The 27,317-nt window shown below is 39.7% G+C and overlaps 1 protein-coding gene across 8 annotated transcripts in view; it reads left to right on the top strand.

Annotated features, from left to right (window-relative positions):
- The window catches only part of LOC124052847 (protocadherin-15-like), a 159,333-nt gene that overhangs the window by 27,452 nt on the left and 104,564 nt on the right, over window positions 1-27,317 (top strand). For 6 of the 8 annotated variants that reach the window (XR_006842064.1, XR_006842065.1, XM_046377567.1 and 3 more), the window contains 7 exons: window positions 2,370-2,520; window positions 14,094-14,108; window positions 14,679-14,744; window positions 21,211-21,371; window positions 21,899-22,054; window positions 24,620-24,739; window positions 25,600-25,710. Coding sequence is in view for 6 of the 8 variants with exons in the window: in XM_046377567.1 (XP_046233523.1) it covers window positions 2,388-2,520; window positions 14,094-14,108; window positions 14,679-14,744; window positions 21,211-21,371; window positions 21,899-22,054; window positions 24,620-24,739; window positions 25,600-25,710 (762 nt within the window). In the remaining 2 variants the exon portion in view is untranslated. Of the gene's footprint in view, window positions 1-2,369; window positions 2,521-13,060; window positions 13,178-14,093; window positions 14,109-14,678; window positions 14,745-21,210; window positions 21,372-21,898; window positions 22,055-24,619; window positions 24,740-25,599; window positions 25,711-27,317 lie in introns of those variants that run through there. The other 2 variants (XM_046377569.1, XM_046377568.1) reach the window with 2 other exon arrangements.

Consider the following 27,317-nt stretch of genomic DNA (forward strand, 5'->3'; position numbering starts at 1 on the left):
ATGCCTTCATGCTTTAGGATATCTGTATGCTTATGTGTATTGTATGAGTTGCAGTATGTTGAAACATTCAGGCTGCCTTGATAGCATATCTAATTGAGATGAATTCACGATGGTATGCAGTATTTTGCATGTACATGGTTGATATTTTGCCATAGGTGAGTGATGACATAACTTGTAGTTGTACTAATCGAAACATCTCTGATTAAGCTGAAAATACAAAAAGTCATCCATTATTTTGACAAATGGACAAAAGTATTCCTGGCATTGCTACTCACTTAATGTAGTTTCATAAAGTTTGACAAAATCTAACTTTTTGCACCGCTAATGTCATTTTAAATACATTGTCAAACCAGCACAAATGTGTGTGATGCAATTTCAGCCTTGCGTGTCCATCAGTTTCTCGTGAATATCACAGCATGACTACAAGCGGTCCCACGCAGAGATTAGTCGCCTGGGGACTCAGCACTATTAAAGAACTACTAGAATTATTTATGAAACTCATCAACAAGGCTTGCATGACATTAGGGATTCAGAGAAGTTTTGAATGCATATAAATCGAGCATGCCTGGTGTTTCATAAAAATCAGTGCCACAGAAGAAAGCAAAACAAAAAACATCCTCTTGTTAATCCGCCAACAATGTTGTACGTGTTGTGATTTTCCTCTGCAGGACCTTCTCTAACACATCTTGATCACTGTTCTCCGCACCTGCATGCCATTATGGATAGACTGAAGCGCCAGAGCTTAATATGTTAAGGAGAGTAAGGAGCAGCACTGTGGCATTGTGAGTCTAAAGTGTGTCCCTCAAATGAAAGAGACCCCAAGCCTCTGAACCTCAGGGGTCAGATTTCACCCCTGGGATTTGGCAGAATATCACAATTACATTTTCCTTGGCTGACCAAGTCCATCTCCATTCAGAGTGTAGGGCGATCGTAGTCTGACTCTGTCACAGTAATCTCTGCCATGGGAATTTCATAAATCTGTTCTAATTAAACAGGCAGCAGATTTTGTGTGACGGAAAGCAGTTAATGTTGTTCATACTGAGAAAAAGCAGCTGAGGTTGGCGTCACATTTAAGATCCAATATCATTTTTTATTTCCAGCATGGCCCTGAGCAAAACACGCTTTACAGTTATGCTTCTTTTTAAAAAACTAAAAGATTTCAGCACCTGTGAGTTTGGCAAATGTGATACCATCTAATACAAGTTTGGTTTGAGTTAAACTTCACCAAACCAAATAAAAGGGATAGAGCTGCTACATTATACTCCAAACTCTGGCATCCTTACTCCCACATTGTGGATGTTCTGGTGCTGAGCAGGTATTGAACATAACCCTTAAATCAACATACTTGGCTAATGACATGTCCCAGTAGGAAATCATTTAATTTGCTGGCAAGGTAAAGCCTAAAGAAGCAAATTTGTAGCCAGACGTCATTTTAACATCTGACTGGGAAGATGTGGCGGAGGGAAAGGAGTGTATCTGTGCACACATATGAAGACCCACCTATATGAACATTATCCTTTGAGTGTCGGTGCTGAGGGGCCAAAACATGCCCTCCGCCCATATGAGCTCACTTTAAATGTTGATATATAATATTGATGCTAGATGGGTTTGAACTGAATTACCACAAAGCAATCAAAAGACCAATTTATCGAGAAACGCACACACAGAATCAGACAGAACTCGAACGTCTCTTTGACTGATAACTTCAAAGAAACCTTGTATATTCCCTGGAGCTGCACATGTTCTCCCTATGAAATGTAATTAGTCTCAACATAAGCAATGTATTCACACAAAACCTGCACACGTACACACATATCAGCTTAATGTATTTCTCTCACTCTGTTTTCTGTATAGCATCTTTCAGAATGTCTAATATATTATCAGCCATGTCAAATTGTTCTACTGCAAGATCTGAGATGTTTTTGCCACTGCTGGCATTTTTACATTGCACAAAATATTTCCTTCTCTATCATCATCCACAGGTTTCTATGTGTTCATTGTAGTGGCAGTCCCTGTGAAATGATCATTTACTTAAATGCACAAGCACAAAGATGATTGATCAAACATTTCACACTGGCGACATTCAGCCGTGAAATGCAGCCACGAAATGAATATTAAATGCCATCTGAGCTCAAAGCTTATTTCTGTAGGGATGGTTTGGGAAAATGCATACAGTTCTGCAACATCAAACTCCCTACGACTTCTGTCATTTCTTGGGGTACGTTAATGTGTACTTCGACATCGCTATTCATTGAAAGTCAGAAAAGGAAGCACCTGAAAATGACTGCTTTTAATGTTACACGCTGAAAATGTGATGAGTGATTGCGACTAACCTGTGTTTACTTGTCCCTGTCTCCTCCTCTCTGCAGCTGGATGCTTGATGAAGTATGGTGGTGAAGATGGTTAGAATGCACTTAATGGGGCCACTGTCGTGGGGCCGGGTCAAATGGCCAAGCATAATGGGAACAGGAGTCCTTTATCTGCTGCTGCTATCAACCTGTCTCGGCCAAGACACCGAAGGTAAATGCAGTCTCCATAGTTGTGCCCCGTCCTCCATCTCGTTTCAGACACTCTCTCTGTCTTTGGCTTGTTTTTCCCTTCATCTTTTTCTCTCAGTTTTATAATTCAGAGTTGGATCAAGTCTGCTCAGTGGGGATATAATATCAGAAATGTGCACAGAACTTTATTGGCTTCAGACTTACATCTCAGTCAGCTATGTCACAAGGGATTCCAGATTCATTATTTATGTGTGATATCTGTTGATGACTGACAATGAATAAGGCTTTGTTTAGACAACCACAATGCAACTTGTCATGGGGTATTAAGTAAGAATGCACAGTCCTAGATTTTGTTTTTCTTTTGATATCCAATCGAACAATATTTTGCCAGACTGCAGATGCTGATACAGACATATGCACACATATGCACGTATGCTTTTTTTCCATCTATTTACAGAGAACATCAATTCTCTGCCAAAAAAGGAAAAAAGTGACATATTGGATATCTACCTGGTATATGGGACATTGGACTGAGATCCAATATCATGGATCACTATCAGTTATTGGATGGATCGTCACTGAATTTGGAATCATGAAATCATAAATCATTTTTCCGCTGAACTCCACTCAAGTCCCGTTGTTCGCTTTTCGTGATTTGCAGACAAGTGACTTTGCGCGTGCGTAGTGAGTGTGTGGTTGAGCGAGAGAGAGAGAGAGAGAGAGAGCGCCGCAGAGAGCTAGGTTGAACGCGGGCCGAGCGGAGACGTTGACGTTCAACGTGAAGTGTACGGTGTGTGGGTTACGCTTCAGCGACATGATGTTTCCGAAAGTGGGAAAGTGGAAAACGGCGCAGACGAAAGTAAGAGGAAGATAAGTGAGAAGTAAAGTACAAGAAGTAAGTCGAGCCATTCGCTGCGGTGGAAAAACAACCATTAATGTCTCTGTCATGATTCAATCTGATAACTTTTGTAAACTTTGAACTTTTCAACTTTCACCATCTTCTGATCAAAAATTCACTTTCTCTCACGCTGATACTCAGATATTATTTATTCCATGCATTTACTTGTTGCTAATTAGTACATGTTAGCCTGCTAACACTCTAAACTAAGGTTGGTAAACATTAAACATTAGCATGTTAGCGTTATCGTTGTGAGCATGTTAGCATGCAGTCTGCTTCCAGATTCTTTGTCATGTTGTCCTGAATTAACTTTTGGACGGGGGTAAAGTTATGTTTGTAAGTTTCGCACACCAGTTTACAGAACGACTAATGAAATAAAGTAGTGTTTTGTATATAACTTTTACAAGTTAGCCTAAAAAAGCCACGGGATGAGGAGCGGTGTAGATGTTGATAGATCCGCTCAAGTACCAGTGTGTTACAAGGCCTCTTTTCTCTGAGGAATCTGCCGTAATTGTAGTTAATGGAAGACAATCTGCCAATGATATTTTAATGTGGAAAAAAAATCTCTGAATTGAGAGCAAGCTGAAGCAATGTAAGACAGAAATTAAGTCATCACTGATGGGAGAGCTCAGCATAATACAGTCTTGACTTCCTGCTCGGTTTGTCAGAATATTAATATTCCATTTAACTCTTAGTCCTTGAGATTTATCTGGTTGGCATTTAGCTGACAGGGATGGCAGCCAAAGGTGAATGTCTGAGAGTGTGTGTGCTTGTGTGCAGAGTTAGACGAGGAGCATATGTAAGCATTAAGTGTGTGCGGGTGGGTTTTTAGTAGAGCATACAATCTAAACGCCCTTCAGCTCAGCTCTCCCTGGACACATCTGCTTCTCTTCATTTCTCCTCATCACATGCATCCACCTGCAATCAATTACACCTGTAAAAAGTGTGTTTCCTAAATGGTTGGCAGGGACTTGAAACGGGACCGCAGGAGTTATTCTGGTCGATTGGCACATAACTAGAATAGTAGATTTTAATGAGCCTGGATTTTCAGGATGATAGACAATATGTTGCTCAGTTTTGGTCCCCTCATGACATGAGTGCTGGTGTGTTTTTAATGAGCTTGAGTCCCAAGATGAGCTGTTGATTTTTAGCTGCTTGGAGCCCCGCAAGACAAGAGTATTAGTATGTTTTAATTAGCCTGGGTCCCAGAGTAAGAAAATGTATTTACTCAAGTTTGGTTTCCCGAGTGACAAGAGTACCAGTTTATTTTTAATGAGCCCCAATCCCAGGGTGATAGTCCACTCAGTGTGTCAGTGGGGGCTTTTTTGGGCTGAAAGTTTGTTCAGTTTGCCCCCCACAATGCACGCACACACTTCTGACTGATTAAGATCATAGTGTTTCAGTGCTCCTTTCTGAATCTGGTTGGACTTGCAGCACACACATTTTGTAGCTATTGTTGTTGGATTCAAACTTACGCAGTGGTATTAGCGCTTAAAAAAGCAGACAGGGATGCAAAGCCACTGCTCTTGTGGATTCCTGTACTTGACTTTACTCTGATTATGAATTCAGTTGAAGCCTGCGATGTGTAGGCGGTGCTTCACTGGTTGTTTTAATTGAATGTGACTTATCTATGAATATGAACAACACACAACAGAAGGCAAGAAAGAGTTATGCTTGAGTTGTCATATTTAGTGTGATGTGTGTGTATTCCGGTGTTCGTGCAGCTCTCTTAATTTTCTAAATGCTTGTGAATGTATTTCTTAGCACCTGTGTGATTGTCTGTTCCTGCATGACAATGAAACTGTGCGCCTCTTTGTGCGTTTGTGATAGCATGCCTGTGATTATGTGGCACAGCTGCAGTGTGTTAAATGATAAGAACGGCAGTCAAAAAAAAGGGGGGGGGGGGGGGGGGTGCACGCGCAATAATATATCTACTAATATTACCAGATAGCCAACCCTATCTCTTTCATTCCTCACAGCATTTCTTTTCATCACTTGAGGCTAGCCAGCTCTCTGCAGGATGTACTAGCTCAGTGTAAATGTCACTTGGTAGCATGGCTGTGATTCTTTCCCAAACCAATTTCTACTCACTAGCCTCTCACTACAGCCTGTCACTCTGAATGAACTCACGCTCACATCTGTGTAGGGCACCCTGCATTAAGAGTCAGGGTATAAATAAGCAGGTAAATTGTGGGGCACGCTCAACCCATCTACCACAAGCGGGAAAGGTCTGTCACTATAGAGACCAGGTTTCCATCCAAATGTAAAATTGCATATTTATCAGCTACTGTATGCTAATATTAACAGCTGAGATAAGCAGGAGGTGACACCAATTCTCCCATCAGGTGCCTTGCAGACGAATGGGTGACTAAAGAAGCACAGGTCAGATACAGAGAACATGATGGGAATATGGCATATGTGCTTTTTCTTCATGTATTAATTCGAAGAAAGTTACAATCTCCTCATTGTTCCACACAGACTGATGTTTTCATGGGCTGATACTTTCATCTCTGCAGCGTTTACATCCATGTTTACTGGCTGGACATTTCTATTCTGATCTGTCCTTTGCTGGCATGTTGCTAATTCTGCAGTAATACTGCTCGCATGCTGTAAGCATAGGAATGTGCATCACATCACCTGTATCGTTGCATGCTAGTAGAGAAGATGTAGACAAAAAAATCCACTCAATAAAATTTTGCTCCACTACAGTGCAACCGAAGAAAAACTTGTTAAAGTACCTTTAATTGATGTAATAAAACATACTTTTAGTTAGCAGACAACCTATCTTATCTTTACCACACATTTTATGAATTTCACCCCACTGTGACTGTGTTAGAAAAGCATGCGAAAGGTTTATGTGTCTAACAAAAGCATTGTTTATGATACTACTTTAAATTAATTTCATGATCATAGGATTGGTATTGGTGGTTGTTCTTTTGGAAAGTTTTGCAGCCAAAGTGACAGCCTATTCAACTTCCCCGACTTCCACATAATTTTCAACCTCTGTATAAAGATAGAACAAACGATGTAGAATTGATTCCAGTCCCCTGCACTAACATGCAGGAAATCATACCTTTGTGAAGTCTATCAAGTTATCTGACTGCCAGGGAGGTATTCATTTCGTTCTTGTATTAGACTCTTATTAGATTGCACAGGGCTTCATTATGTAATGTCCACCCCTTCTGAGTCTGTATGATGGAAGAGGACAGTATGTGTGCTGATGACAAATATGCTGTACTGATAATGTCAATGGTCCCACTGTGTGGTGGGCTGGTACTGCAGATTTATGGTATATTTTGTGTGTGTCAGCATGTGTAAGGGTGTCAGCCTGGATGTGGGTGGAGCTGGAGTTTTCAAGGTGATTTTAATATTTATCACTGCTTTCCTTTGTTGTTAGGTGTTTCATCTGAAGTACACGTCTCTCCCATCTGTCCTCATTTCCTCCCTCCTTTTCTTTCACTGTCTTTGTCCTTTTTTTTTTCTGCCTACCATTTCTCATCAGCCCCTGCCATCTCCCTGTTAAACACCCGTCTTTGAAACAGACTGGTATTTCTCTAGATTGGTATTTCTGCACTCCTCTCTTTGCTTCTGGAACTTTTTCCCTCTCACATTTATTCCTGTTTTTTTTTTCCTTTATGGTGCCTTCCTTTACTCTTTTTCACTCTCAATTCCCCTCTTTGTTCTTTCCATCTCTGTGTACGCCCTTCAAAACATCACAGTTTATTTATTGCATTAAGTCAATAGCCTTTGTCCCTGACACACACACACATATTTACCTTTATTCTGAAGAACCTCAGTCTGTTGTGTACTGGTCAAGTATGCACTCACGGTACCACTGAATAAGAAGAATGGAGATGAGGTGTCAGATAAAATGGAGAAAAGTGGAAGGAGGATTAAAAAAAACATAAGGAAAACACTTTTTCAAAAATGTTCTCCAAGGAGTAACTCAGCATTTCATCAAACAGGTTTATTTTCTTTGATTCTATGTTTCTTTTCATTAAATACAGAGCAGGACATGTTTAGCCTTGCTTGACATGTAGACTGGGAGCAATGACAAAATATGCTTGAGTTCTTGTGTAGGTGCATGTTTAAACCATATCTGTGTTCAGTTTTATCAATCAAGCCACCAATGTTGTCCGTATCTCCAGCTAACACAGGTTGCCATTGAGCTGATGAGCACAGGTATTGGTTTTGCTCTGTGTACAGGTCGTACAAACCTGGCAACCTCACTGTGATCTCACCATTTTGTTTCCAGTCTCTGTACCAGTCTAAATATGACTATTATTTACTTAAAGGTTTCTTTTAATCAGTTATGTTTACACCCTGTGTATGTCCAACAAAATTTCCCTCCTAATAAAACACTTGTAAAAACGGATTTTTATGACATTATATAACAAGCATTGTTTATGCTTGCTAGTGAGCGGTCTTCATGCCTGTGTTGGAACATTTTTAGATTTCTTGGCATGTTAGTTTCACCAAAAATTGTCACAAAATAGTCACAATGCAGGAAACCATGGGCAGAAATGAGAAATACAAACATTGACTGTAAATAAAGATGGACAACATGGGAGCTACCCAGAAGTAAAGCCAAAGCACTACTCACTCAAAAATCATATTTAATCATACAAACTTATGTAAGCATCCATACTTAAAGACTTAAATGATCCAAAAATAGTTTTACTTTTTACAGGAAGAGGACAGAGAGATCCTCTTGAAAGCTACTAGTGGTCAAAAACTCCACAGGGTACCTTTTAAAGCACAGACATAAAATTGACATTGATTTTCTCATCTTTTATCAGAAAGAGAGCAAAGAAAGGCATTACTTCAAATGTCAGAGTATTCCTTTCAATTTTTTTTTTTTTTTGTCTTTTCAAAATCCAGACGATACTTAGAAGATAACAGCATTGGTCTGACAGCTGCTACATGGCTACCATAAGAGTATCTGGGGTTACTGGAAGGGTGTTTATGTATTTCCACCATGTATCCTCAGAACAACTAAAGTCTGATTACCAACACCACCACTGTCAGTCGTGTTCAACCCTTTCCTGGCTGGAAACAGACTTGACATACTGAAACAGAGAGAGAGAGAGAGAATCAGGATAATGGATAAGCCAGCACAGTGACAAAGTGGTGACACACTGGATCTCTGTGTGTGTGTGTGTGTGTGTGTGTGTGCAAGTGGGTCTAAAATCCGTTTTCTCCAGAGATACATCAGTCTAACACAAGGTCACACTGTCTCTCCTCTACAATCCTCTCCTTTTACTCCTCTCTTCTCCTTCTCCTCTCTCCTTTCAATCTCTCCTCTGCCAATTTCTCCCCTTCTTTCTTCTAACATGTCCCCCTCAATCGTCTCCTCTTCAATTTTGTCCTCTGTCCTCCATGGATGGATGGATAGATGAATGGGTGATGGATGAACGGCTGGCTGGTTGGATAGAGGAGGGAAGACAGAGAGGAATCGGACCCCAGGGAGAGGCTTAGATTGGTGTACCTGCTGATGGAAGCTTAAAAAGGACATGACACGAGAGAACTTTTAGAAGAAAAAACACCCTTTCTCCTGTCTGTCTGCTCTGTATTTCAACCTTTTACGACCATATCTCTCAGTCCTGTTGTTTGAAAGATTTCGTAGTGTACTGTATTTTTAGAAGTCATGCCTGTCAGCCAACCATTCAGTCCTGTAGTAGAACTTTCTGATATACAGACCGAAATGTATTATGAGCCGTGTTGTGGAACGGACACCAGCGCATCGGTTAGAATGAAGGAAAGGAATTACCAACGTGGCTTATTGTTTTAACATTTTCATTTGCACAGTTTTAATAATGTGCTTTTAATAAGTAAATTATCTCAAAGGGACTCTTTGCATATTAATTAATTAATATCAAAAAGGCCCATATTGTAATTAACTTGCAAACCCTGTAGAACACTATTAATGGCTACAGGTCCACACATACTGTGGGCTTCACACATATACTTGTACACATATTGTTCACAATATTAGGTCAGTGTGATACCATTAATCTTTATTAATTTATTGTGTGCTGGGCTTATGTAAGAGAAACCCAAATTGCATTTTTCTGCAAATGTGCCTTCTAAAAGACATTTTTTGAAATGACATCTCAACAGATCTCACTACATGCAAATGCATATTGAATGGCAAACTCCTTTCTGTTTACATCACCCATTTTACTTGAGCCTTTCTGATCGCTGTGGACAGTTTCATCATAAAATGTTTACTCTGCCGTTTTTGAGGCTGCCACATCCAAATACTGTGGCCATCAACCAGCAACTTCTCTCTCCTCTTAAATCGTTCAAGGAAACTTGATCAACACGGACGTCTCTTGAGATGACTTTTGTTTGCCTTTCCTGTATGTTAACATATTACTCCAGCATATTTTGGAGTTCGCCATCATTGGGTTTTCCCTTTCACAGTCTAGACTCCAGGCGAGCTAACCAAGCGAGTATTTAACAGATGGTAACAAGCAGAATGCAGTCAAGTACAGCTTCAGTTCAAATGAGCACAAACATGGCCCAGTGAAAGTATGATTAAAAAGCTTCAGAAGCTACTTTGAACTCAGATTAGACAGAAAATGTTGAGACTGAAATTTTAAAGTTAGCAGCCACTGCGCTACATTGCAGACATCACGTCTTGGTTTTTGTCTCTAATTTTGCGCTATTTTTTTTTACGTTGTTGGATATCGCCTCAAGATATATTCACTGTCAGAATGCATATTGCTATTATTAGTCTAATGTGAAATAAATATGTTAATGAAAGAGCTTTAGAGGTTTTTCGAGGATTTGTTACATTTGAGCAGGGCAAAGCTAGCCGTTTTTCTGTGTTTCCAGTGGTTTTCCTAAGTTAAGTGGCTAAGCTAAGTGGCGGCTGACTGTAGATGTTCACATTTTCTGTAAAGACACAAAGTGGCATCAATCTTCTTATCTAACTCTTATCAAGTCAGCAAATATCATTAAATAGCTTCCCAAAATGTTGAACTATTCCTTTAAGTTCTTTCTTTTCCTTGACTGCATTACCAACATCATTAAATCCATTCCCTAGTGGATAAAAAACAAGAACATTTCTAATCTTTGGAGGACTGCCTGCTACTTTTTCAGCCCTGTGAAATGGGCCCACAGTGCATCATTCACAGGCCCGGTCTCAAACATCATCAGATGAAACGAGTCAATTATTTCAGTGGAAACAGGCCAGTGTGATGGCTTCGATGCCTGTGGTATTCTTCACTGTCATTTGGGAAGAAAACATCCTCAGCTTGCCAGTACTTTCTGCTAGTCTGTCGACTCATTTGGTGCCATGGAGTTAACCTCTGCAGACACACTGCTAATTTCTCATAGGATTTTATTTACTGCAGCTGTGATTAGTATTCAGATTTTCTTTCCTAATATGTGCTTCTGGTCTTCCTTGGCTTCTCCGGTCGTTTTATGTATGTGTATTTATGTGTATTTCCCCATTATGGTTCATTACTGCTTCAATGAAACATAACTGTACCCAGATACATATAAATCCTCTGAAGTGCTATGGTAGAAAAGTACAGGGAGGACAGCAGTCACTGGCCTTAAAACAGTAGTCAGACATTTTTCAATTTACACCCCAGCATCTGCTTAGCATTAAGACTGGAAATGGAGCAAACAGCAAGTCTAACTGTGTCTGAAGCCTGGCTCTAAATCTCACCAAATAAAACCGTTTATTCCATTTGTTTAATCCGAGAACAAAAAAAATAACAATGACACAACATTAAAGTTGTTGTTGGCAATGTGGCAACTTTTCTGTGTGGAGTGACTCATTCTACGAATTCAGTGGATCATAGCTCAACACACACACGCACACACACACAGTCAGTGTTGTTCAGGTGCTCCATTAAGTCACAGTCTCAGCATGTATATTTTATGGTAACTCTAGCATGTCTGAGTGTGCACCTGCAGACAGGCTGGAGTGTGTAAAGTGGTGTGATGTTGTCTTGGAGAAACAGTTCCTAAGCACTGTGCATGTGAGAATGCGTATCATGGAGACGGTTGGTAAGCTGTGTTTCTGTATACTGAACAACTATAGTTGTTTTTGAGCCTGTTTGGACTCATGGGTGACCTGTGTGGTTTTCAGTTGGCGACACACTCACTCCTCTCTTATTCCTTAGTTGGCTTTGTTCTTGAGGTTGACTTTTTTTTTCTGCCACCCTTGGCAACCTGTACCTGCTTATTCTGCCTGCCAAATTTAGATGGACCGCATTTGAATGGTAAATAAAGAAGATATTGATTCACTCACTCAGGTATAAAAGAGGCGATGGCTAGATGATAAATCTGAAACAGAGCAAGGTTTGTTCATTGACTGCCTTTGATATTGTCTGAATGGGAAGGCCTATTTCAAAGTTTCTGTTTTTTTTTCTTTTTTTTATGTGGTCCACATCTTGAACACTCCACCCTCATTCCTCTCATACAGCTCTCCACCCGACTTTTCATCACCTTGACAGAAACCTGGCATTAGATGGATTTATTCACTTGCTCATGCACAAAGTCATTTCAGCGATTTTTGTTCTTTTTTTTTTCCCCCCCGGAAACTTTGAAGGAGGATAACACAAGTGTGTGCTTATATGAGAATAAGTGAGTGCTTACAGGAAGACAAGTGCATATAGATGAGGGGGAAACTGCACAAGTAACAGGCACAAGTACCTGCATACAAGAGAACACTAACTGTGCAGTGGGGGTCCTTTGATATCTCATACAAACAAGTGTACACTTGTGAGGAAATATGTCTGTGACCTGTGTTAAAGAAGAGCAGAGAATTTGCATCTCTGTGCACCTGACTCTTCATCCTGAATTTCCTGCATGTGTGGTTTTGCACAGCAATACTGTTGATCCTGTCATGCACAGAGGAAGGAAATTATTCTACCACGTGATTAAATTTAGGACCTGCTAGCAATATGTGGCCACTTAATTCATCTCATCTTCATGGCTCTGTGCAAAACACGTGGTTGCATTTATTTTTGATCAACTTTCCTTCCAACAGTTTCTTCAAATTTATCATAAACAGAGAGAAATTGGGCTTTAAATTAGCTACCTATCTGTTCCAGGTATTCAGATTTCTGAAAAAAGGATTTAGCTGGTTTCATTTTCATATTGCATCGTGTTCGTCTGTCACTTTTGATTACAACCAGGGCTGTTTACCGTTTCATCCCATTTAATTTTTATTATTTCGGGGGGAAAGCAGACTGACAGGTTGAGAAAGAGGCAGATGAGAAGAGACTGAAGGAAGAGAAAGAGACGGAGATGCCCTATAGAGAACAAATGGCTGGTTAGTAATAGATGAGGGGCATCAGCTTACACTGAAGGATAAAAAGGCAGTCATGCAGGGGATACACATCTGTCATATGCTGTACACACGCACACACATGCACACACACACACACACACACACTCTCGCTCACAGGCCAGCTGGTAGAGTGTGATGTAACTAGTGACTATTGTTCCATGGCTCATGCATCTTTCTAAATTGTTAACCTGAGAGATGCCTTCAGAAAAGCTGCAGAAGGGTGAAAGGGTAAAATACTCGCTCACCACCTCTGAGACCTGGGAAGGTGGATGAAATGCACGAGAAATCAGGCCATGTCTGTGCTTGGAAAACTAATCATAATTCACTTGATTAATACCTTCTACTTGTTGTTCAGGGTACCTGTGCAGAGATGTGCAGCTGGAGGAATAGCAGGAAAGTCCCACTCATCAAGCCTTAAAAACTAGTGGATTGTTGGTTGGACAAGCTAACCGGAAGCTAATATGACAAGTATGAAAGTAGTTAATGTTTTAGCCACTAGATCACTTCACATAATCTACAATCTATAGTGTAAAGAACATGATCTAGCATTTGGTTTGATTTGAGGGTCAGTTTTAAATCAGCAGACATATGAGCTAAGATAACATTTTCTTTTTCAACTTTTCAGCATGACAAATCACAAAACCAATCATTTTCAGCACTAAGATACGCTAATTCGTCACCGAGTACCAACACACAGTTGTAATGCTTAATCATGGAGGGAAATATATATAGAGAGGAGGTGAAAAGAGAAACTGTGATCATTGTTCCATGAAGTTTATTTTCTAGGTGAGCAGATCTCCATCTTCCAGCCTCCCTGTGGGATTTTTCCCCAACTGTCCTCGAGGGCTGCACAATAATGTTGCTCTGTGTGGTGAATGTGGGTGTTGTTGTATTCCCGTATTCTGGCAAGGACAGAAGGATAAAGGAGAATCCTGTAATGTCAGTGCTGTTTTTCCCTGCGAATGGGAGCATTTTAAGCCTCCAGCTTGGGTTAAAATGATTTCTTTTTATAGTAATACAGTAAGTGCAGGTGGTGGTTGTGAAAGCAGTAGGAGAAGCTTATGTAGATAAGCACATCAGCTTTTGTATACTGTACATGCAAAGACGTATGCACATACACACCTCACAACACATTTCTTATTTACTCTACCAGGTCATCTTTTTGAAAATTTCCAACCCACTTAAGGTACAAAATTTCACGTTTTCCTCCCTGCTTTCTTCTTTCTATTGGCTGCTTTTGTTGTCTTGCTTTCCTATAAAGGTTAATTCCAATCTTTAATGATTTTTTTCTTGTGCTTTTTCCTTCTTCTTGTCCTCCGTTCCTCTCTCGGCTACCTTCCTGTTCCTCTTCTTTCCTTCCTGACGTGGCTGTCTCAAACTCCAGATTGGCAATATGAGGGTAAGAATTATCTTCTTCCGCTGTTAACTGTGTTTGCTAGTTTATTAGCCCCTGCTAACCCTAAAGAGATGGTTATAGGGGACTAGATCTGTCATTACAACTAAAAACATTGGGCAGTAGTCTCTCCTCACTGTCACCTCCTGCTACTCTTACCTCACCTCTTTTTCTACTACATTTCATTCCAATTATATGATTCCTCTGCTCTTTTCCTCTCACTGTAGAGAGAACTATGATGCTATTAAACTCTAAATTAGGTCTGAATTTACCCTTTACTACCATCTGTGCATTTAGTGCTGTTACCTTTACAGCATTTCTTAGCCATGGTCTTTACTTTTTTATTTTTATTTTTATTACTCTTTTTTTTCCGTCCACTTCCTTATGCTGACCCCTCATAACTCGGTTCTTTACTAAAGACTAAATACCTTCTAAATACTAATATTCATCACATGAAATCATCCATGTGCTTCATAATGAGTTTAAGCTTTACTAGAATTCATATAGAATAGTGAAATGCAAGAGGGTATGATTGTTATCTTTAAATTTTCCATTTTTTGTTCTTCACCCTTCCAGAATGTAAACTGTCTCGCTCGGGTCCTCCTGCCACCATCGTTGCCATAGATGAAGAGAGCCCCAATGGTAAAGTATTCAGCTGTTTTATTTCATTCCAGGCTGTAAAGTGTATTTAAATCGAGCTCTGTAACTTATTTTAAAGATAATCCTCGTTTCCTCGTTTATGTTGAACAAATAGTGTTAGGTGATCTTCAGCAGCTGCTGATTGGCATTGCATGTAACCCGCACTCATTAATATTCATTAGGTTGGTGCCAGATGCCTCATAGATGTCTGTCTGATTCCTGTTGCAGAACATAAGACAAAGGTCATTCAGTTTAACGTTAGATCACTGTAAACAAAAAGACATGAATTTTACTTCATGTGCATGCTTGTGTTACAGAATTTTGGCATTAATAAAAAAGCATGCTTTAAGACTTAAGTCATTAAGTTATTTTGGGAAATACATTATTCGCTTTGTTGTCAAGAGTTGGATAAGAAGATAAATATCATTTATTTATCTCCCTGTAGCCAGTAGCCAGTTAGCCTAGCTTAACATGATGACTGGAAACAGTGGCTAAAAAAAACAGTCAGTTTGTTTAATCTATACTTGTAGTCTCCACTGGTTGCCTGGCAGGAAGTCACTGCACCTGACCAAGAAGTATTCTCAAACACAATACCCCATATACCCAAACGTTTCTGTACAGACGAGACACAGAACATATAATATGTCAATTGGTTAGCTTTAGTGGTGCTGTTAAACAGACTTTGTTATCTTATGACAGAGCTGGACTGTTTCCTTGCTGTTTCCAGTCTTTATGCTCAGCCACACTGCTGGCTATAGCTTCCTGTTAAACAATCGATACAAGAGTGTAGAGATATTCTCATCAAAGTCTCGGCAGGATAGCAAATGGGCACTTTTACCAAACTAATCTTTTAGCGTGAATTACCAGGAATAGCTTTTTTTGTTGCGTTTCGTTACTAATGCATCTTGTATTTTGGGGCCTCGCTTGTGATGATTTTGCCATTTTCTTTTGCTGGGATTAGACAAATTTTCTTGTATTGCTTTAATTAAAATCTTCAGATTATTTTAGTTTTATAATTTCATGTTGATATTAGAACAAGTTATTTGGCTTTTTCAGGCATTGATATTGCATGTGAAAGGGTTGTGTTGCAAATGAATCCTTGTTTTAGACCAAAATGATAGTATTGAATGCTGGACACTTGTTTGAAAAGAACTGCTGATTTGAATATTTGAGACAAAAAAGTTGTCTCTTCTCTTCTTTTCTCTTCTCTTCCACTTTGAACTACATGGCTAAACAAAAATAAGGCTGCCAGAGCTTTTAGACACCTTTTATCTGAGCCACCAAAGAAAATATCTTCAATGTATTTTTGTTTCCAGAGTTAGATCAAACTGTTCAAGACCTTCTTGGCTAATTAGTGGTTCCTGGTTTGATGGCTCTGCCATTTAGACTTGCAGAGGAATATAAATAACACAATCCCAGAGTCTCCTTCAGAGTGTTATAGGGCAGGCTTGTGTGAGTATATAAAGTTGAGAGGAGGTTATTCGTGGAGGGATCACATTTTAATTGATGAGTTTAATCCTTACTTTGGTCACAAGTAAATTGAGGCTTATGTTGGCCCTTGATGAAGGCCACTAAATCTTCTGGGGGAAGGTGATGTATGCACAGAGTTGGTGTGTGCGGTTAACTCACCCTCTTATCTTCAGCCTATAGTTTACACTTCAGAAATAGAAACCTGTCAAAATGTTTGCCATGTCTGCTTTTCAGCAAAGTTTTAAATTGCAAGACCTAATCACTGTAATCCTAACTGACATAAAAAGAGATTAGCATAGCAACACCAGACAGAGAGGAGAGCCGCGCCTTCCATCTACCCAGCTGGCACGTCTGTATCTGTTGATGGCTTAATGCATCCTATTAAGCTATCCATCCTCTTATTTCTCCTATTTTCCATTTTACTGTGTTCTTCTAATATTTTCTAAATTCACAAGAGTGTTTACTGGATATGCACATCAGCCTATTACTGGTAATTATGTCTCGGATTTTGTTTTTCCCACCCATGTTGGCTGTCCGTAACAAATTTTCATTGTGTGTTTTAATTAAACTTACTTAAATGACAAATGCATTCTAATGCAGGTATCGACCCTTGCCTTCACTCTGGAGCAGACTAAAAACTTTTAAGCTTATTTAACATTGACCGAAAGGCTCAAGTTTAGTTTCTGAACTACAGGACACACAAAAGAAAAACTAATTATGTGAATGGTAAATGCTGTTTCTGCCATTTCTGGAATTTCTCCATTTTCGGTTAAAAAAGGACTGTGTTTTCCTGCTACAGCCAATATTTAATATTTGATTAATTTTCAATTATAGCCTATTTTTAAGAGAATATTGATCCCTGCTATTAAGCTTATTGCTTCTGGGCACTCGTAATACAAGTCCACTTAGTCTGCCTGTGAACATTTTTGTCACCTCTTCTTCCTGGATTTTGACAGGCAGAGGAAGAAGATATTGCTTATATAGATTTTAGTAAGTAAATTAAACTGAAACTGTAAAAGTAAGGGGGAAAATTGAATTTTGAAAAAAACAAACAAACAAACAAAAAAAAAACCACACACCCAGTGGAAATTAAACCCTTGCACTGGCACATGGCATAATAGTTAAGTTTGCTTCAATTCAAGACGTCCTTATAAGTATTTAGCCCATTTAGATTGCTTAAGGGAGCTAATTGTACTACTTGTTCAACTTTTGTCTGATTATGTGTGTGTGTGGTAGAAAAAACATCTCACTTTTTTGACTTGTGTTCCCAGAGTGATAGCTTTTCTGATATGTGTGCATATACTAGAGAGAACCTGTGTGTGTGTGTGTGTGTGTGTGTGTGTGTGTGCATCTTGTCATCTTGTAACAATGTGTGCATTGCTTGGTTTGTCTTTCTTTGTGCAGACGTCTTTATTGTCTACATTCTATATGCACAAGTGTGTGTTTGTGACAGTTTGTGCAGTAATCTTCCTAACAGGGCTGTTGAAGAATAATTTAGTCTTGGAATGGTTTGTATGCGTAATGCCATGTATTGCTCTGTGGCTGTGAAACACTGTTACAGATTTAATAGAGAATCTCGCTTTAGGGTTATTATCTTAGGTTGGTGTTGGCGGAGAGACACTTGAGGAAAGAAAATAGGCACAGGGGGAGGGCGGGGGAGTGGAGAGGAGAGATACAAGTTTGGGATTTTTTTTCCCCACAGGGAAATGTCATGAAAGGAGATAATATTGAAATAAAGCATGTGATTTTAATAATATTAAGTAAAAGGGTGATTAGAATGAGTGGATAGGTGTGGGAGTCGGACAGACCCTCTCTTTCCCTCTCAAGTACATGCTTACATGCACAAAATGACACACACACAAGCAAAGGGACAGCTCTGCTTTAGCAGGGATAACAATAACATAACAAATAAAGGTAACTGGTGCATTAAATGTATCTTTGAGCAGATAATACATGCTACGTCAGCATGAAAAATTGCCTGCGAGAGTATACATATTCACTTCCTGCTTAACATTATTAGAGTACTGCTGTAAATGTTGTAAATTGACCTCTGATAAAGCTGTAGGGGTCCTGAAGCCATATAGAATGAATTAGTATTCCATACATGGATAGACAAGTATCCCAGCAGCAACATACATTAAACTGGTCATGAAGACCGAATCAAGACTTCTCACAAAGCAAAGTCTTTTTCTCTTCTTTTTCTCGCTCGAGGCTTGTTCTTCGTTTTCTCTTTTTTGTGTAACCTTTTCTAAAATTTTCTGATGAAATGGAAAAACTCGACTGCCCTTGGCTTAAAATTCTCAACATACACTCTACGTATTTCAGTTTGATTTTCTTGGATGTGCCTGCCTCAGTTTTCTGTCATTTCAATCGAACTTCATCAGCACGAGTTAACACTTTTACATACAACTGTTTGTATGAACCATTGTTAATAGAAGAAATTATTGATTGTAGCTGCTGTAACTGCAGCTCATTATCGTTTAACAGCAGACAATGAATGTATTTTACCTATTATATGCTGGAATTCGTCTTAAATTCCTCTTTCACCAGCAGGTAGATGTGATCATTCCGTTTCATTCCACGGCTCATGCCTGACTGACACGCGAGCCACATTCGGTTAAGCCAATGTCCTGTAAAAATTCTATTAATGCACCTCCACAATGCTCACTTTCTCCTAATATTCTTTTTATTTCTATCAGCCTCTCATTCAACCCAATCTTCCCCGCCTCACTTTCCTCTGCTATCGTTCTCATTTCTCTTGCCCTCTGATTGCTCTTTGTGCTTCTTTTTCTTGGAGACACTTCCTTCTCTACACTTTCAGAGTTGCCGCACACACACACACACACACACACTCGTGGCTTCATGCGGTTCTGCATGTCTGCGTTAACACGTGGGTCAATTCAATCAGTTGTTGCTGAGTGCTGTATTTCGTCACACGTCCTATGAGGTGAGGTTACTGTGAAAAGAGCGCATTTATAGTGGACATTGTATGGAATTAAATTAGAAACAGTCGCACAATGTGTAGGTGCTATCTGTCTCTTTTTTCCCCCCCGTTACCTATACTCGTATGGTTTTTACTCATTTTGCAAGACAGAAGCAGAAAACCAGAGGAGAGATGGCCAAAAGAGGGCAAGGAATGAAACTTCTCTAATGAATTCCATTTTCTATCCCATTTCTCATAGAAAGAAATTTCATTAAATTTCCCAGTTTATTTAACGTCAGCGAATCACAGCGAGGCATTTGACACGGTTTCCATGGTAGCACAGAAGGCCGTGACCCAATTTTATGTCTGGCAGATCAGATATGAGATCGTTCAGTACGTGTGTTTACGTTATTGTGTGTGTGTGTGTGTGTGTGAGTGTGTGCGCGCACACAAGGCACAAGGAGGAAAAGTATGAGGATTTCTAGCATGCACTCATATGCACTCAAGTAAAAACAACCCCACTTGCCTCCTTGACTTTTTTTTTTTAAATGTCTGTGTTAATTTTTCATTTTCTCTCTCTCTCTCTCTCTCTGTCACCAGGGTCACTGGTGATTGTCTGATTTATTTTTTTGGGTGTGGGAGTATGAAGGTACACTGATGTGTCAGCATTTGTTAACGAGCGCATGCCAAGTGAAATTCTTTTTGCCATAGCTCTTTCTTGACTTTTAATCTAATTTTGCACCCAAGTAAACACATACACACACACTGACACACACATAAAAAAGTGTCTTTGGCTAAAAAAACTTGCATAATGTGCTGAAGTTTTGTTTTCACATACACACACTGGTTATTTTTGATTAATAATGCAGCGTGGCAGGTCTGGTAATTAATTTCTCATGATTTGGATCTGTACAGTGTCAAGCAGATAAACCTTTTGCTTCTCTACTTTTTTTTTCTTCCTCACATGCAGCATTAAGATGACCATTGACAGGCAATGGCAGTCTGTTTTCATCACACATCAGTTTATGAAGATTAAACGCACAAATTAGCATGTGCACTGTACAGAGGATCATTTCAAATGCTTAAAACTGGCACCAAATTTGGCTTGAAATCTCATATTTCAAAACATCTTTGATCTGTGTGGGAGTTTTATTCTTGAGATAATAACACAAACTGTTTGAAAAAAAAAAAAGTGAAGTTTGGCAGCAGCGTTGTTATTGACACTGTCAGTCACCAGTCAAGTCAGGACATTTCTACAAAACGGATTTCTGTTTGATTCTCCATCTGCTTTTTCTTGCGTCTTGAGAAACTTCTCTGAACCTTCCTCTGCCCTCCTCTGCCACAAATATTTCCTGGCTTTGTGTTGATTGAGAAATAATATGCATCGTTGAAAATACAGTGGATGGTTTCCTTTCAAAACATGACTCGTCTCCCTGTTTGTGTTTACAAAGACCTCTTTCTGCCTTTCAATATTTTTTTAATTCCCCAAATTGTTTCTCTGCCCACACCTGTGTTAAATTAATCATGTTTTCCCTCTGTTCACAAAATGTTATTAAAGTGTTTACTTTTATTTATTTGAAGTTCTTTTTGTGAAAAATCATGCTGATAAAGGTGTTGAAGTCATTAGTGCGTTTGCTGTTTCCCAGCAGACCAGCTTTCTCTCTCTCTCTTTCTCTGAAATGCTGATTTGATTTTGTGCTCCAGTTGGTCATAAGTATTCCAGGTACTGATTTATGGAAGGCAAACAGAGTATTTGATTTAATATTACAGAGTTGCACATGCTTTTTACTCTGTCTCACTCTCTCTCTTTCTGTCCGTATGCTCCTCCATCTAGCTGCCCTTGACCCAGGCTACAACCTAAATATGATTTCCAGGTCTATAATTAATTGAGAACATGAAGAAAAGCAGAGAGTTCTTTTTGGACAGACTCTGTTTCCTTTTATCTCACTAATAAAGTTTGACCTGGGACCATTTCTCTGAAGTGGTTATTTGAACCATACTTTATTTCCGGGAAATCTGGTCTTTGTCTCTCTCTCTGTTTAACTGTTGGTTTAAGCGTTTTTGTTGTTTCGCCAGGAACGTTACTGGTGGAGAACATGCAGATAAACGGCGTGGCTGAGGGTCCGGATCGTACCATCTCTCTGTCTCTAAGGGATAACTACGACCACTGGGTGATCCTTGACCCTTCCAAACAAGCCCTTTACCTCAACAGCACTGGGAGGGTGCTGGATAGAGATGTAAGGCAACTGAAATGTTTTATTTTAGTTTACTCTGAAGAAAACTTGTTTTTGCTCCTTTTTGTCTCACACTGTCTTACTGCCCATACATTTCTCTTCTGAGTTTGACTGCACAATGTGAGATGCTACTCTGTTTTCTCATATTTAAAGCAAATGTAGGGTAATGTAATTTCAGGATGGAACTACTACCTCCTTGTTCTTTCTTCACTTCACAGAGCATGAAAGCGGCAGAAGAACATTTTCATGTCTTCTGACTTTTCAAACATTTGTTACTGTGAGAAATTCAGAGTTTTAGCTCAGCTGGAAAGCAACCAGCATCCTGCTGTTTTGTTCTCTAAAATGATCCAGCAGATGTTCTTGCAAGTTTGATTTGGCACAAAAAAGTAAAAGACATTGGCAGTCATCTGTGCAATAGTTTTATTTAATTTGTCTTATTTTCTGTTAAAATTTTTATCATTATAGTAGATTTTAACCATTTTTCTTTTCCCTCTGTTTGCCCCCCCCCCCCCCAACACACACCTTTCCAGCCCCCCTCATATATTCAGTCCATTGTGGTTCAGGTGCAGTGTACGAATGAGCTGGTAGGCACGGTAATTTTACACGAAGTTCGCATCGTTGTTCGAGACCGCAACGACAACGCACCACGTTTCCAGCAACCGAGATACTATGTTGCCGTCAGTGAGGTAAACACACACACACACATACACACTAACACACGTGAACATACACTTTTGTCTCCCACAGTGAGGTAGTGAAATAAAAGAAAAATTCCATAAAACTTAGTGTGGTGGAAATACATCACTGTCTCTCCTCTAAATCAAAAGCCATTTATAGCACTTATCCTGCAGTGCTGCTGTCTTTCACTGTGGCAGGAACAGATCTCATGGGTCTGAGACCAGAGACCAGACAGGGTGGAGAAAAGCAACTGTCCACTCCAGCATGAGTGCAGTGGATTAGTTGTGCAGTGCGGAGTTTTTCCCCATGCTGCTGTAAGGGTCATGTATGGGGCTAACAATGCCAGCATTAGAGGCTGTGTCAATGCAGCAATGACCAGAAAATGTACCCTGGCATAGGTGCATACTGCAATGTATTTTAAATAAAAAAACCTCCAGTGAATTGTATTGTACATGGCGTTTTGCTGTCAGACTACAGTTGACGGGTAGTCCTCTGCGTAGGGAAAAAGGAGGGTTTTTTTTGGGCAGCCGTGGAAAGGATCTAAATCTGTTTTTCGTGAGCTTCCAGAATAGTCTTTAAGATGCCAATCCCATAGTTAGTGTGTCCTGGGGAGTCTGGGGGAGCGGAATTTAACTAGAAGAGGTTCAAACTTAAACTGGACAAGGATACATGTAGCCTGCTGCCAGCACAGACCCAGGCATACCCAGTAGAATATCTCATTATGCAGACTTCCACAGCCTGTCCAACTCAATCTGTCTTCTCAACCTCTCTCTTTCTCTCTCTCTTGGCCTCTCTTTCTCCTCTGTTTTTTGTAGCTCTCCACCCCCACCCCCACCCCCACCCCCGGGCTTCCATGCCCCTTCACCACTGCCTCTTCATTATGTCACCTTTTTTCAACCTCTCCACCTTTCCTCTGCCACACTCTATATATTTCTGGTTGCCTTTCCTCCTCCTCCATCTCACTACCTTTTACAGCTCTCCAGTTTCTCATTACTCCTACTAAAATAATTTCCTCCGTTCACTTCAACGACTACTATACAATTTAGGAGATGCATCATAAAAAAACTCTAAAATATGATCCCTGTGCCAGGCCAAGGTAAATGTGGCGGTAATAATTTTTAAAAAGCGAATAAATTTATTCTGATGTCGGCAATAATTAAGATTTGAGTGCAAATTTACTCATTAGGCAGACAGCTATTGTCTAATTCATTTCTGTCGCCCCCAGAACTCCAACCACCTAATGCAGTAAATTTAATATTGAGAGAGTGACTCGGGAGTTTACTCAGCTTTATCTACATTAAACCTGCATTTACTTGTCTGTTACTAACAATTATTGAGTGCAAGAAATTGAGGCAGACAGATTAGGAGAGGCAATAGGGTTATTTATAAGAACGTCTAGGACACAATTTATGAGTTCACTGTGAAAGTTTCCGGAGGACAAGGTGATCCTCGTGGCTGATTTCACGAGTTGGCACTGGTGCCCGTGTCTGGAGTTGTTTCATTAAAGCTGTATCCAAAAGTGGCAAAGTGACAGCATGAGATGTTCTGAAGACCATTGTTGGATAAGTGGGAGGCAGAGATAACCCTGTTGAGGGGAATGATGTAACAAATCATTGGTGCAGCAGCTAAATTAAACTTAATCTGAAATGTTTCTCGTGCTGTCTGGAGATTAGACTTCTGTTTTGACACATAATCACAGAAAATACAGCACGGCAATTTGTAGTTGGCAAAGTTATTCCTTTCATGTGCTGTGGCAAGTGTTCAACTTTCGGGTTAAGAATTTTTCTCAGAAAAATCAAACTGAATATCTCTCTGAATATCTTGAGCTTCTGTTTTCTCTGCTAGAGGTTGAGCTATCTTGCTGCACACGTGTGGTGGAAATTAAGGTGAAATTTAACGCACAAATGAGAGCCCAAATCGGAAATGCTTGCAGTGGCACAGAAATTGTTATGGGTTTAAACAAAGACAGACATGGCATTTGTTTACATTTTATATGTACATTTTGTAGTGTGAAAAGGGTAGGTCTATTCAGCTCTGACCTTTTTGGTCATTGCTGTAATCTGCGCCAATACTGAGCCATCATTTTATAACGGTGAATATTTGAGTCCAATCTGTATTTTTTTCTTCACCAAAATCAAAGACCAACATGTCTTGCTTTTATCTAGAAATTTCCTTTTGGTGGGTCAATGAGGTGTAACAAACATTCACAGCAATGACAGAGAGAAAGACAGGCTGAAGACAGACAGACAAACAGACAATGCACCCTGTGTTTTTATTTCCAGAGCAAATGCAATCACACAAATAGCTGCAAGATGATTTTCCTTCTGAAGACCCATAAAACTGTAAATCATTTCTGTTTGTTTTGTGGAAACAGCGGGGTATTAGGATCTCTTATGGCCCGATGAAAGTGATGAGTTTTGTTAATGCATCCCTCACTAATCTTTGCCACATACAGACAGTAGATGTTTGCATGACAATGTCAGAAAGACTCACAGGACGAAAGCTGTTTGATGTCAGTGGTATGAAAGTGTTTGAAATTATGCAGTGTAAGCTGCCTCTTTTGTGTTTTTCAGCTGACGCCAGTAGGAACCACTATCTTCTCTGGTTTCTGGGGCAACAATGGGGCAACAGACATTGATGATGGTCCCAATGGACAGATAGAGTACACCATCCAGTACAACCCGAGAGACCCGGTAGGTTGTTTTTCATTATGACTTATGATGCTCTACACTTATACAGGTGAATGCAAAGATCCTATTCAGTTGTCACTCTTCCAATCAGTAGAACCACAGAGGAACATTTATCACGGTCTTACCAGGCACAAGTGTTTGTAGAGTCTGAATACAAGACATTGGAGAATGACTCAGAGCCATACATCTGAATACCAACCTGTGTACCATCTGTAGGGGTGAGATCAGGGTCCTTTCCACAAACATGGATGCACTTCTGTAGATAGAACACAACAGAGCTCTGATCTCAGCTGAGAGCAAGGATCCAGGAGCCCATGCTTAACAAAGACCCCAAGGCTCAGAAGTTGAATGACATTAGGTGGATCTCAGAGGAGCTGAGAGCTAGCTGCCTTCTACTGAGCTCAGGTCTGAGCAGACCTAACTGGATAAAGCTGCTGCAAATGCTCCAAAAAAGGAAATGACTTGAGAAACCAGGCAGTGACTGAAAACCTCAAGGACTGAGATCGAGAAGACCTTTTGTAAAGGGTGTCACCAACAGCTGCTGCAAGAGGAAAAATTGAGGGTTGAGGCAGAGCGGAGCAAACTTGAGGCTGTAAAAATAAGGAAGGCTCTTTTCTGAAGACTGGAAGGGGCAAATCTCTGTTTGACTCCTTATTACAATGCTTTTTGTTTTTTTGCTCCAGTATTACCAATGCCATAGATAATCATCAGGCTTTAACTGTGAAACTCCTCTGCTCATTGTAACTCAGCATAAAATTGAAATCATATTCTTGAAAGACTGAGGAACACAAAAAAAATGTAACTGCTTATCTTGTATGTCACTAACTATGTTTGTGTTTGTAATGTATCTGTGTGTGTTTCAGACAACAAACAGAACCTTTGATATCCCCCTGACACTGTTTGGCGCTGTAGTTCTCAGAGAAAGACTCAACTATGAGGAGATAACACGGTACCTGGTCATCATACAGGCAAATGTAAGCGTTTCTTTTTCTTTTTTCTTTTTTTTTTGTGTGTTTGTCTGCCTGCTCTTCTGTGTGCAGCCATCACGGACCAATTTTGACGATGATATTGTAGTTTTATGCCTCCTTGGCTATGGCTGGGAGACATTATGTTTTCCCATTGTCCATCTCTGTGTACATTTTTCCCACTTCTGTGAATGTAATATCTCAGGAGGGAATTTCTTCAAATTTAGCAGAAAATCCACCTGATTTCAAGGATGAACTGATTCGTATATGCTGATCAAAGTTCAAGGTCACTGTGGCCTAACAAAGCTATTTTTTTGGGCATAACTAACAACTAACAACAAAATTGTTATTATATTTCTGAATAAATGTCACACAAATGTCTAATAGGATAAAATATTGAAGTGATGACAGTTTATATCCATAAGGCCAAAGATTAACTTCACTGTGATAGGTGTTCTGTAAAAAACCCTGGCGCTTAATCTACACCATAGCTGCTGTTTTGTTTCACAGCACTGTATATACTTTATAGACAAAAGTATTGGGATACACCTCTTTATTATTGAATTTGGTTGTGGTATGGGGCTGTTTTTCAGGGGTTGGGCTTGGCCTCTTACTTCCAGTGAAGGGAAATCTTCAGCATACCAAGACATGTTGGACAATGCTATGCTTCCAACTTTGTGGCAGCAGTTTGACGAAGGCCCTTTTCTATTCCAGCATAACTGTGCCCCAGTGCACAAAACCATGTTTCTTCTAGGAAACATGTCACATGTTTCAGGGCCCATTTATCCTGAAAGCATTACTAAAAATCAACAGCTCACTGAAAGATTAATGTGTTTCTGATTGCCTGGAAGCCTGAAGTATTCACCATTCATGTAAATACAACATTAAGAGTGTTTTGAGTGGCTGTGACTTAAATAGAACTCGTTAGCCAAAACTAGGAAAAAAAAAAAAACCTTTTTTTTTGGCTATGTGTGAAAATGAAGCAGTGATTGAGCCACATAAACACATAAGCTAAATATTTTTTTCTAAATATCTGAATAAATTTTTATTTTTGTTATTTTATCGTATGTCTTATATTTTATAGCCCTAAGTACCTAACCCATCATGAGCTATGCAAAGAATACAGAATATTTTGAGAGCTATGCTTGTTCACTGTCTAGCCAATTGGATGTTAGATAAGAAGATCAATAAACCACTTACGTCTGTATGATAACTATGAGGCTACAGCCAGGACATTGTTACCTTAGCTTAAAGAGACTGGAAGCAAACGTAAACAGCTAGTTAGCCTATCCATGTAGTAATATCTGTGTACCATCACCTCTACAGCTCACTAACACAGCATAACTGGTTTGTTTAATACCCACAAAAACTGAAATGGAAACGTGACAAGTTGGGGTTTTATGGATTTTTATGTTTCCTCCAGGTCATTGACTAAGCTAACTGTTTCACCCGATCCCAGTCTATATGCTCAGCCATACTAACCGTGTCCCGGGTGTAGCTTCACATGTAAATACACAGCTGTGAGCGTGGCATCCAAATTCTTATCTAATTCTGATCAAAATGTCAAAGTTTCAGTTGTTATGTTTCAACAAATTGACTTTTTTGACAAATTGAGT

The sequence above is a fragment of the Scatophagus argus genome, chromosome 21 (genome assembly GCF_020382885.2).
Source record: "Scatophagus argus isolate fScaArg1 chromosome 21, fScaArg1.pri, whole genome shotgun sequence".
Classification (NCBI taxonomy): Eukaryota; Metazoa; Chordata; class Actinopteri; family Scatophagidae; genus Scatophagus; species Scatophagus argus.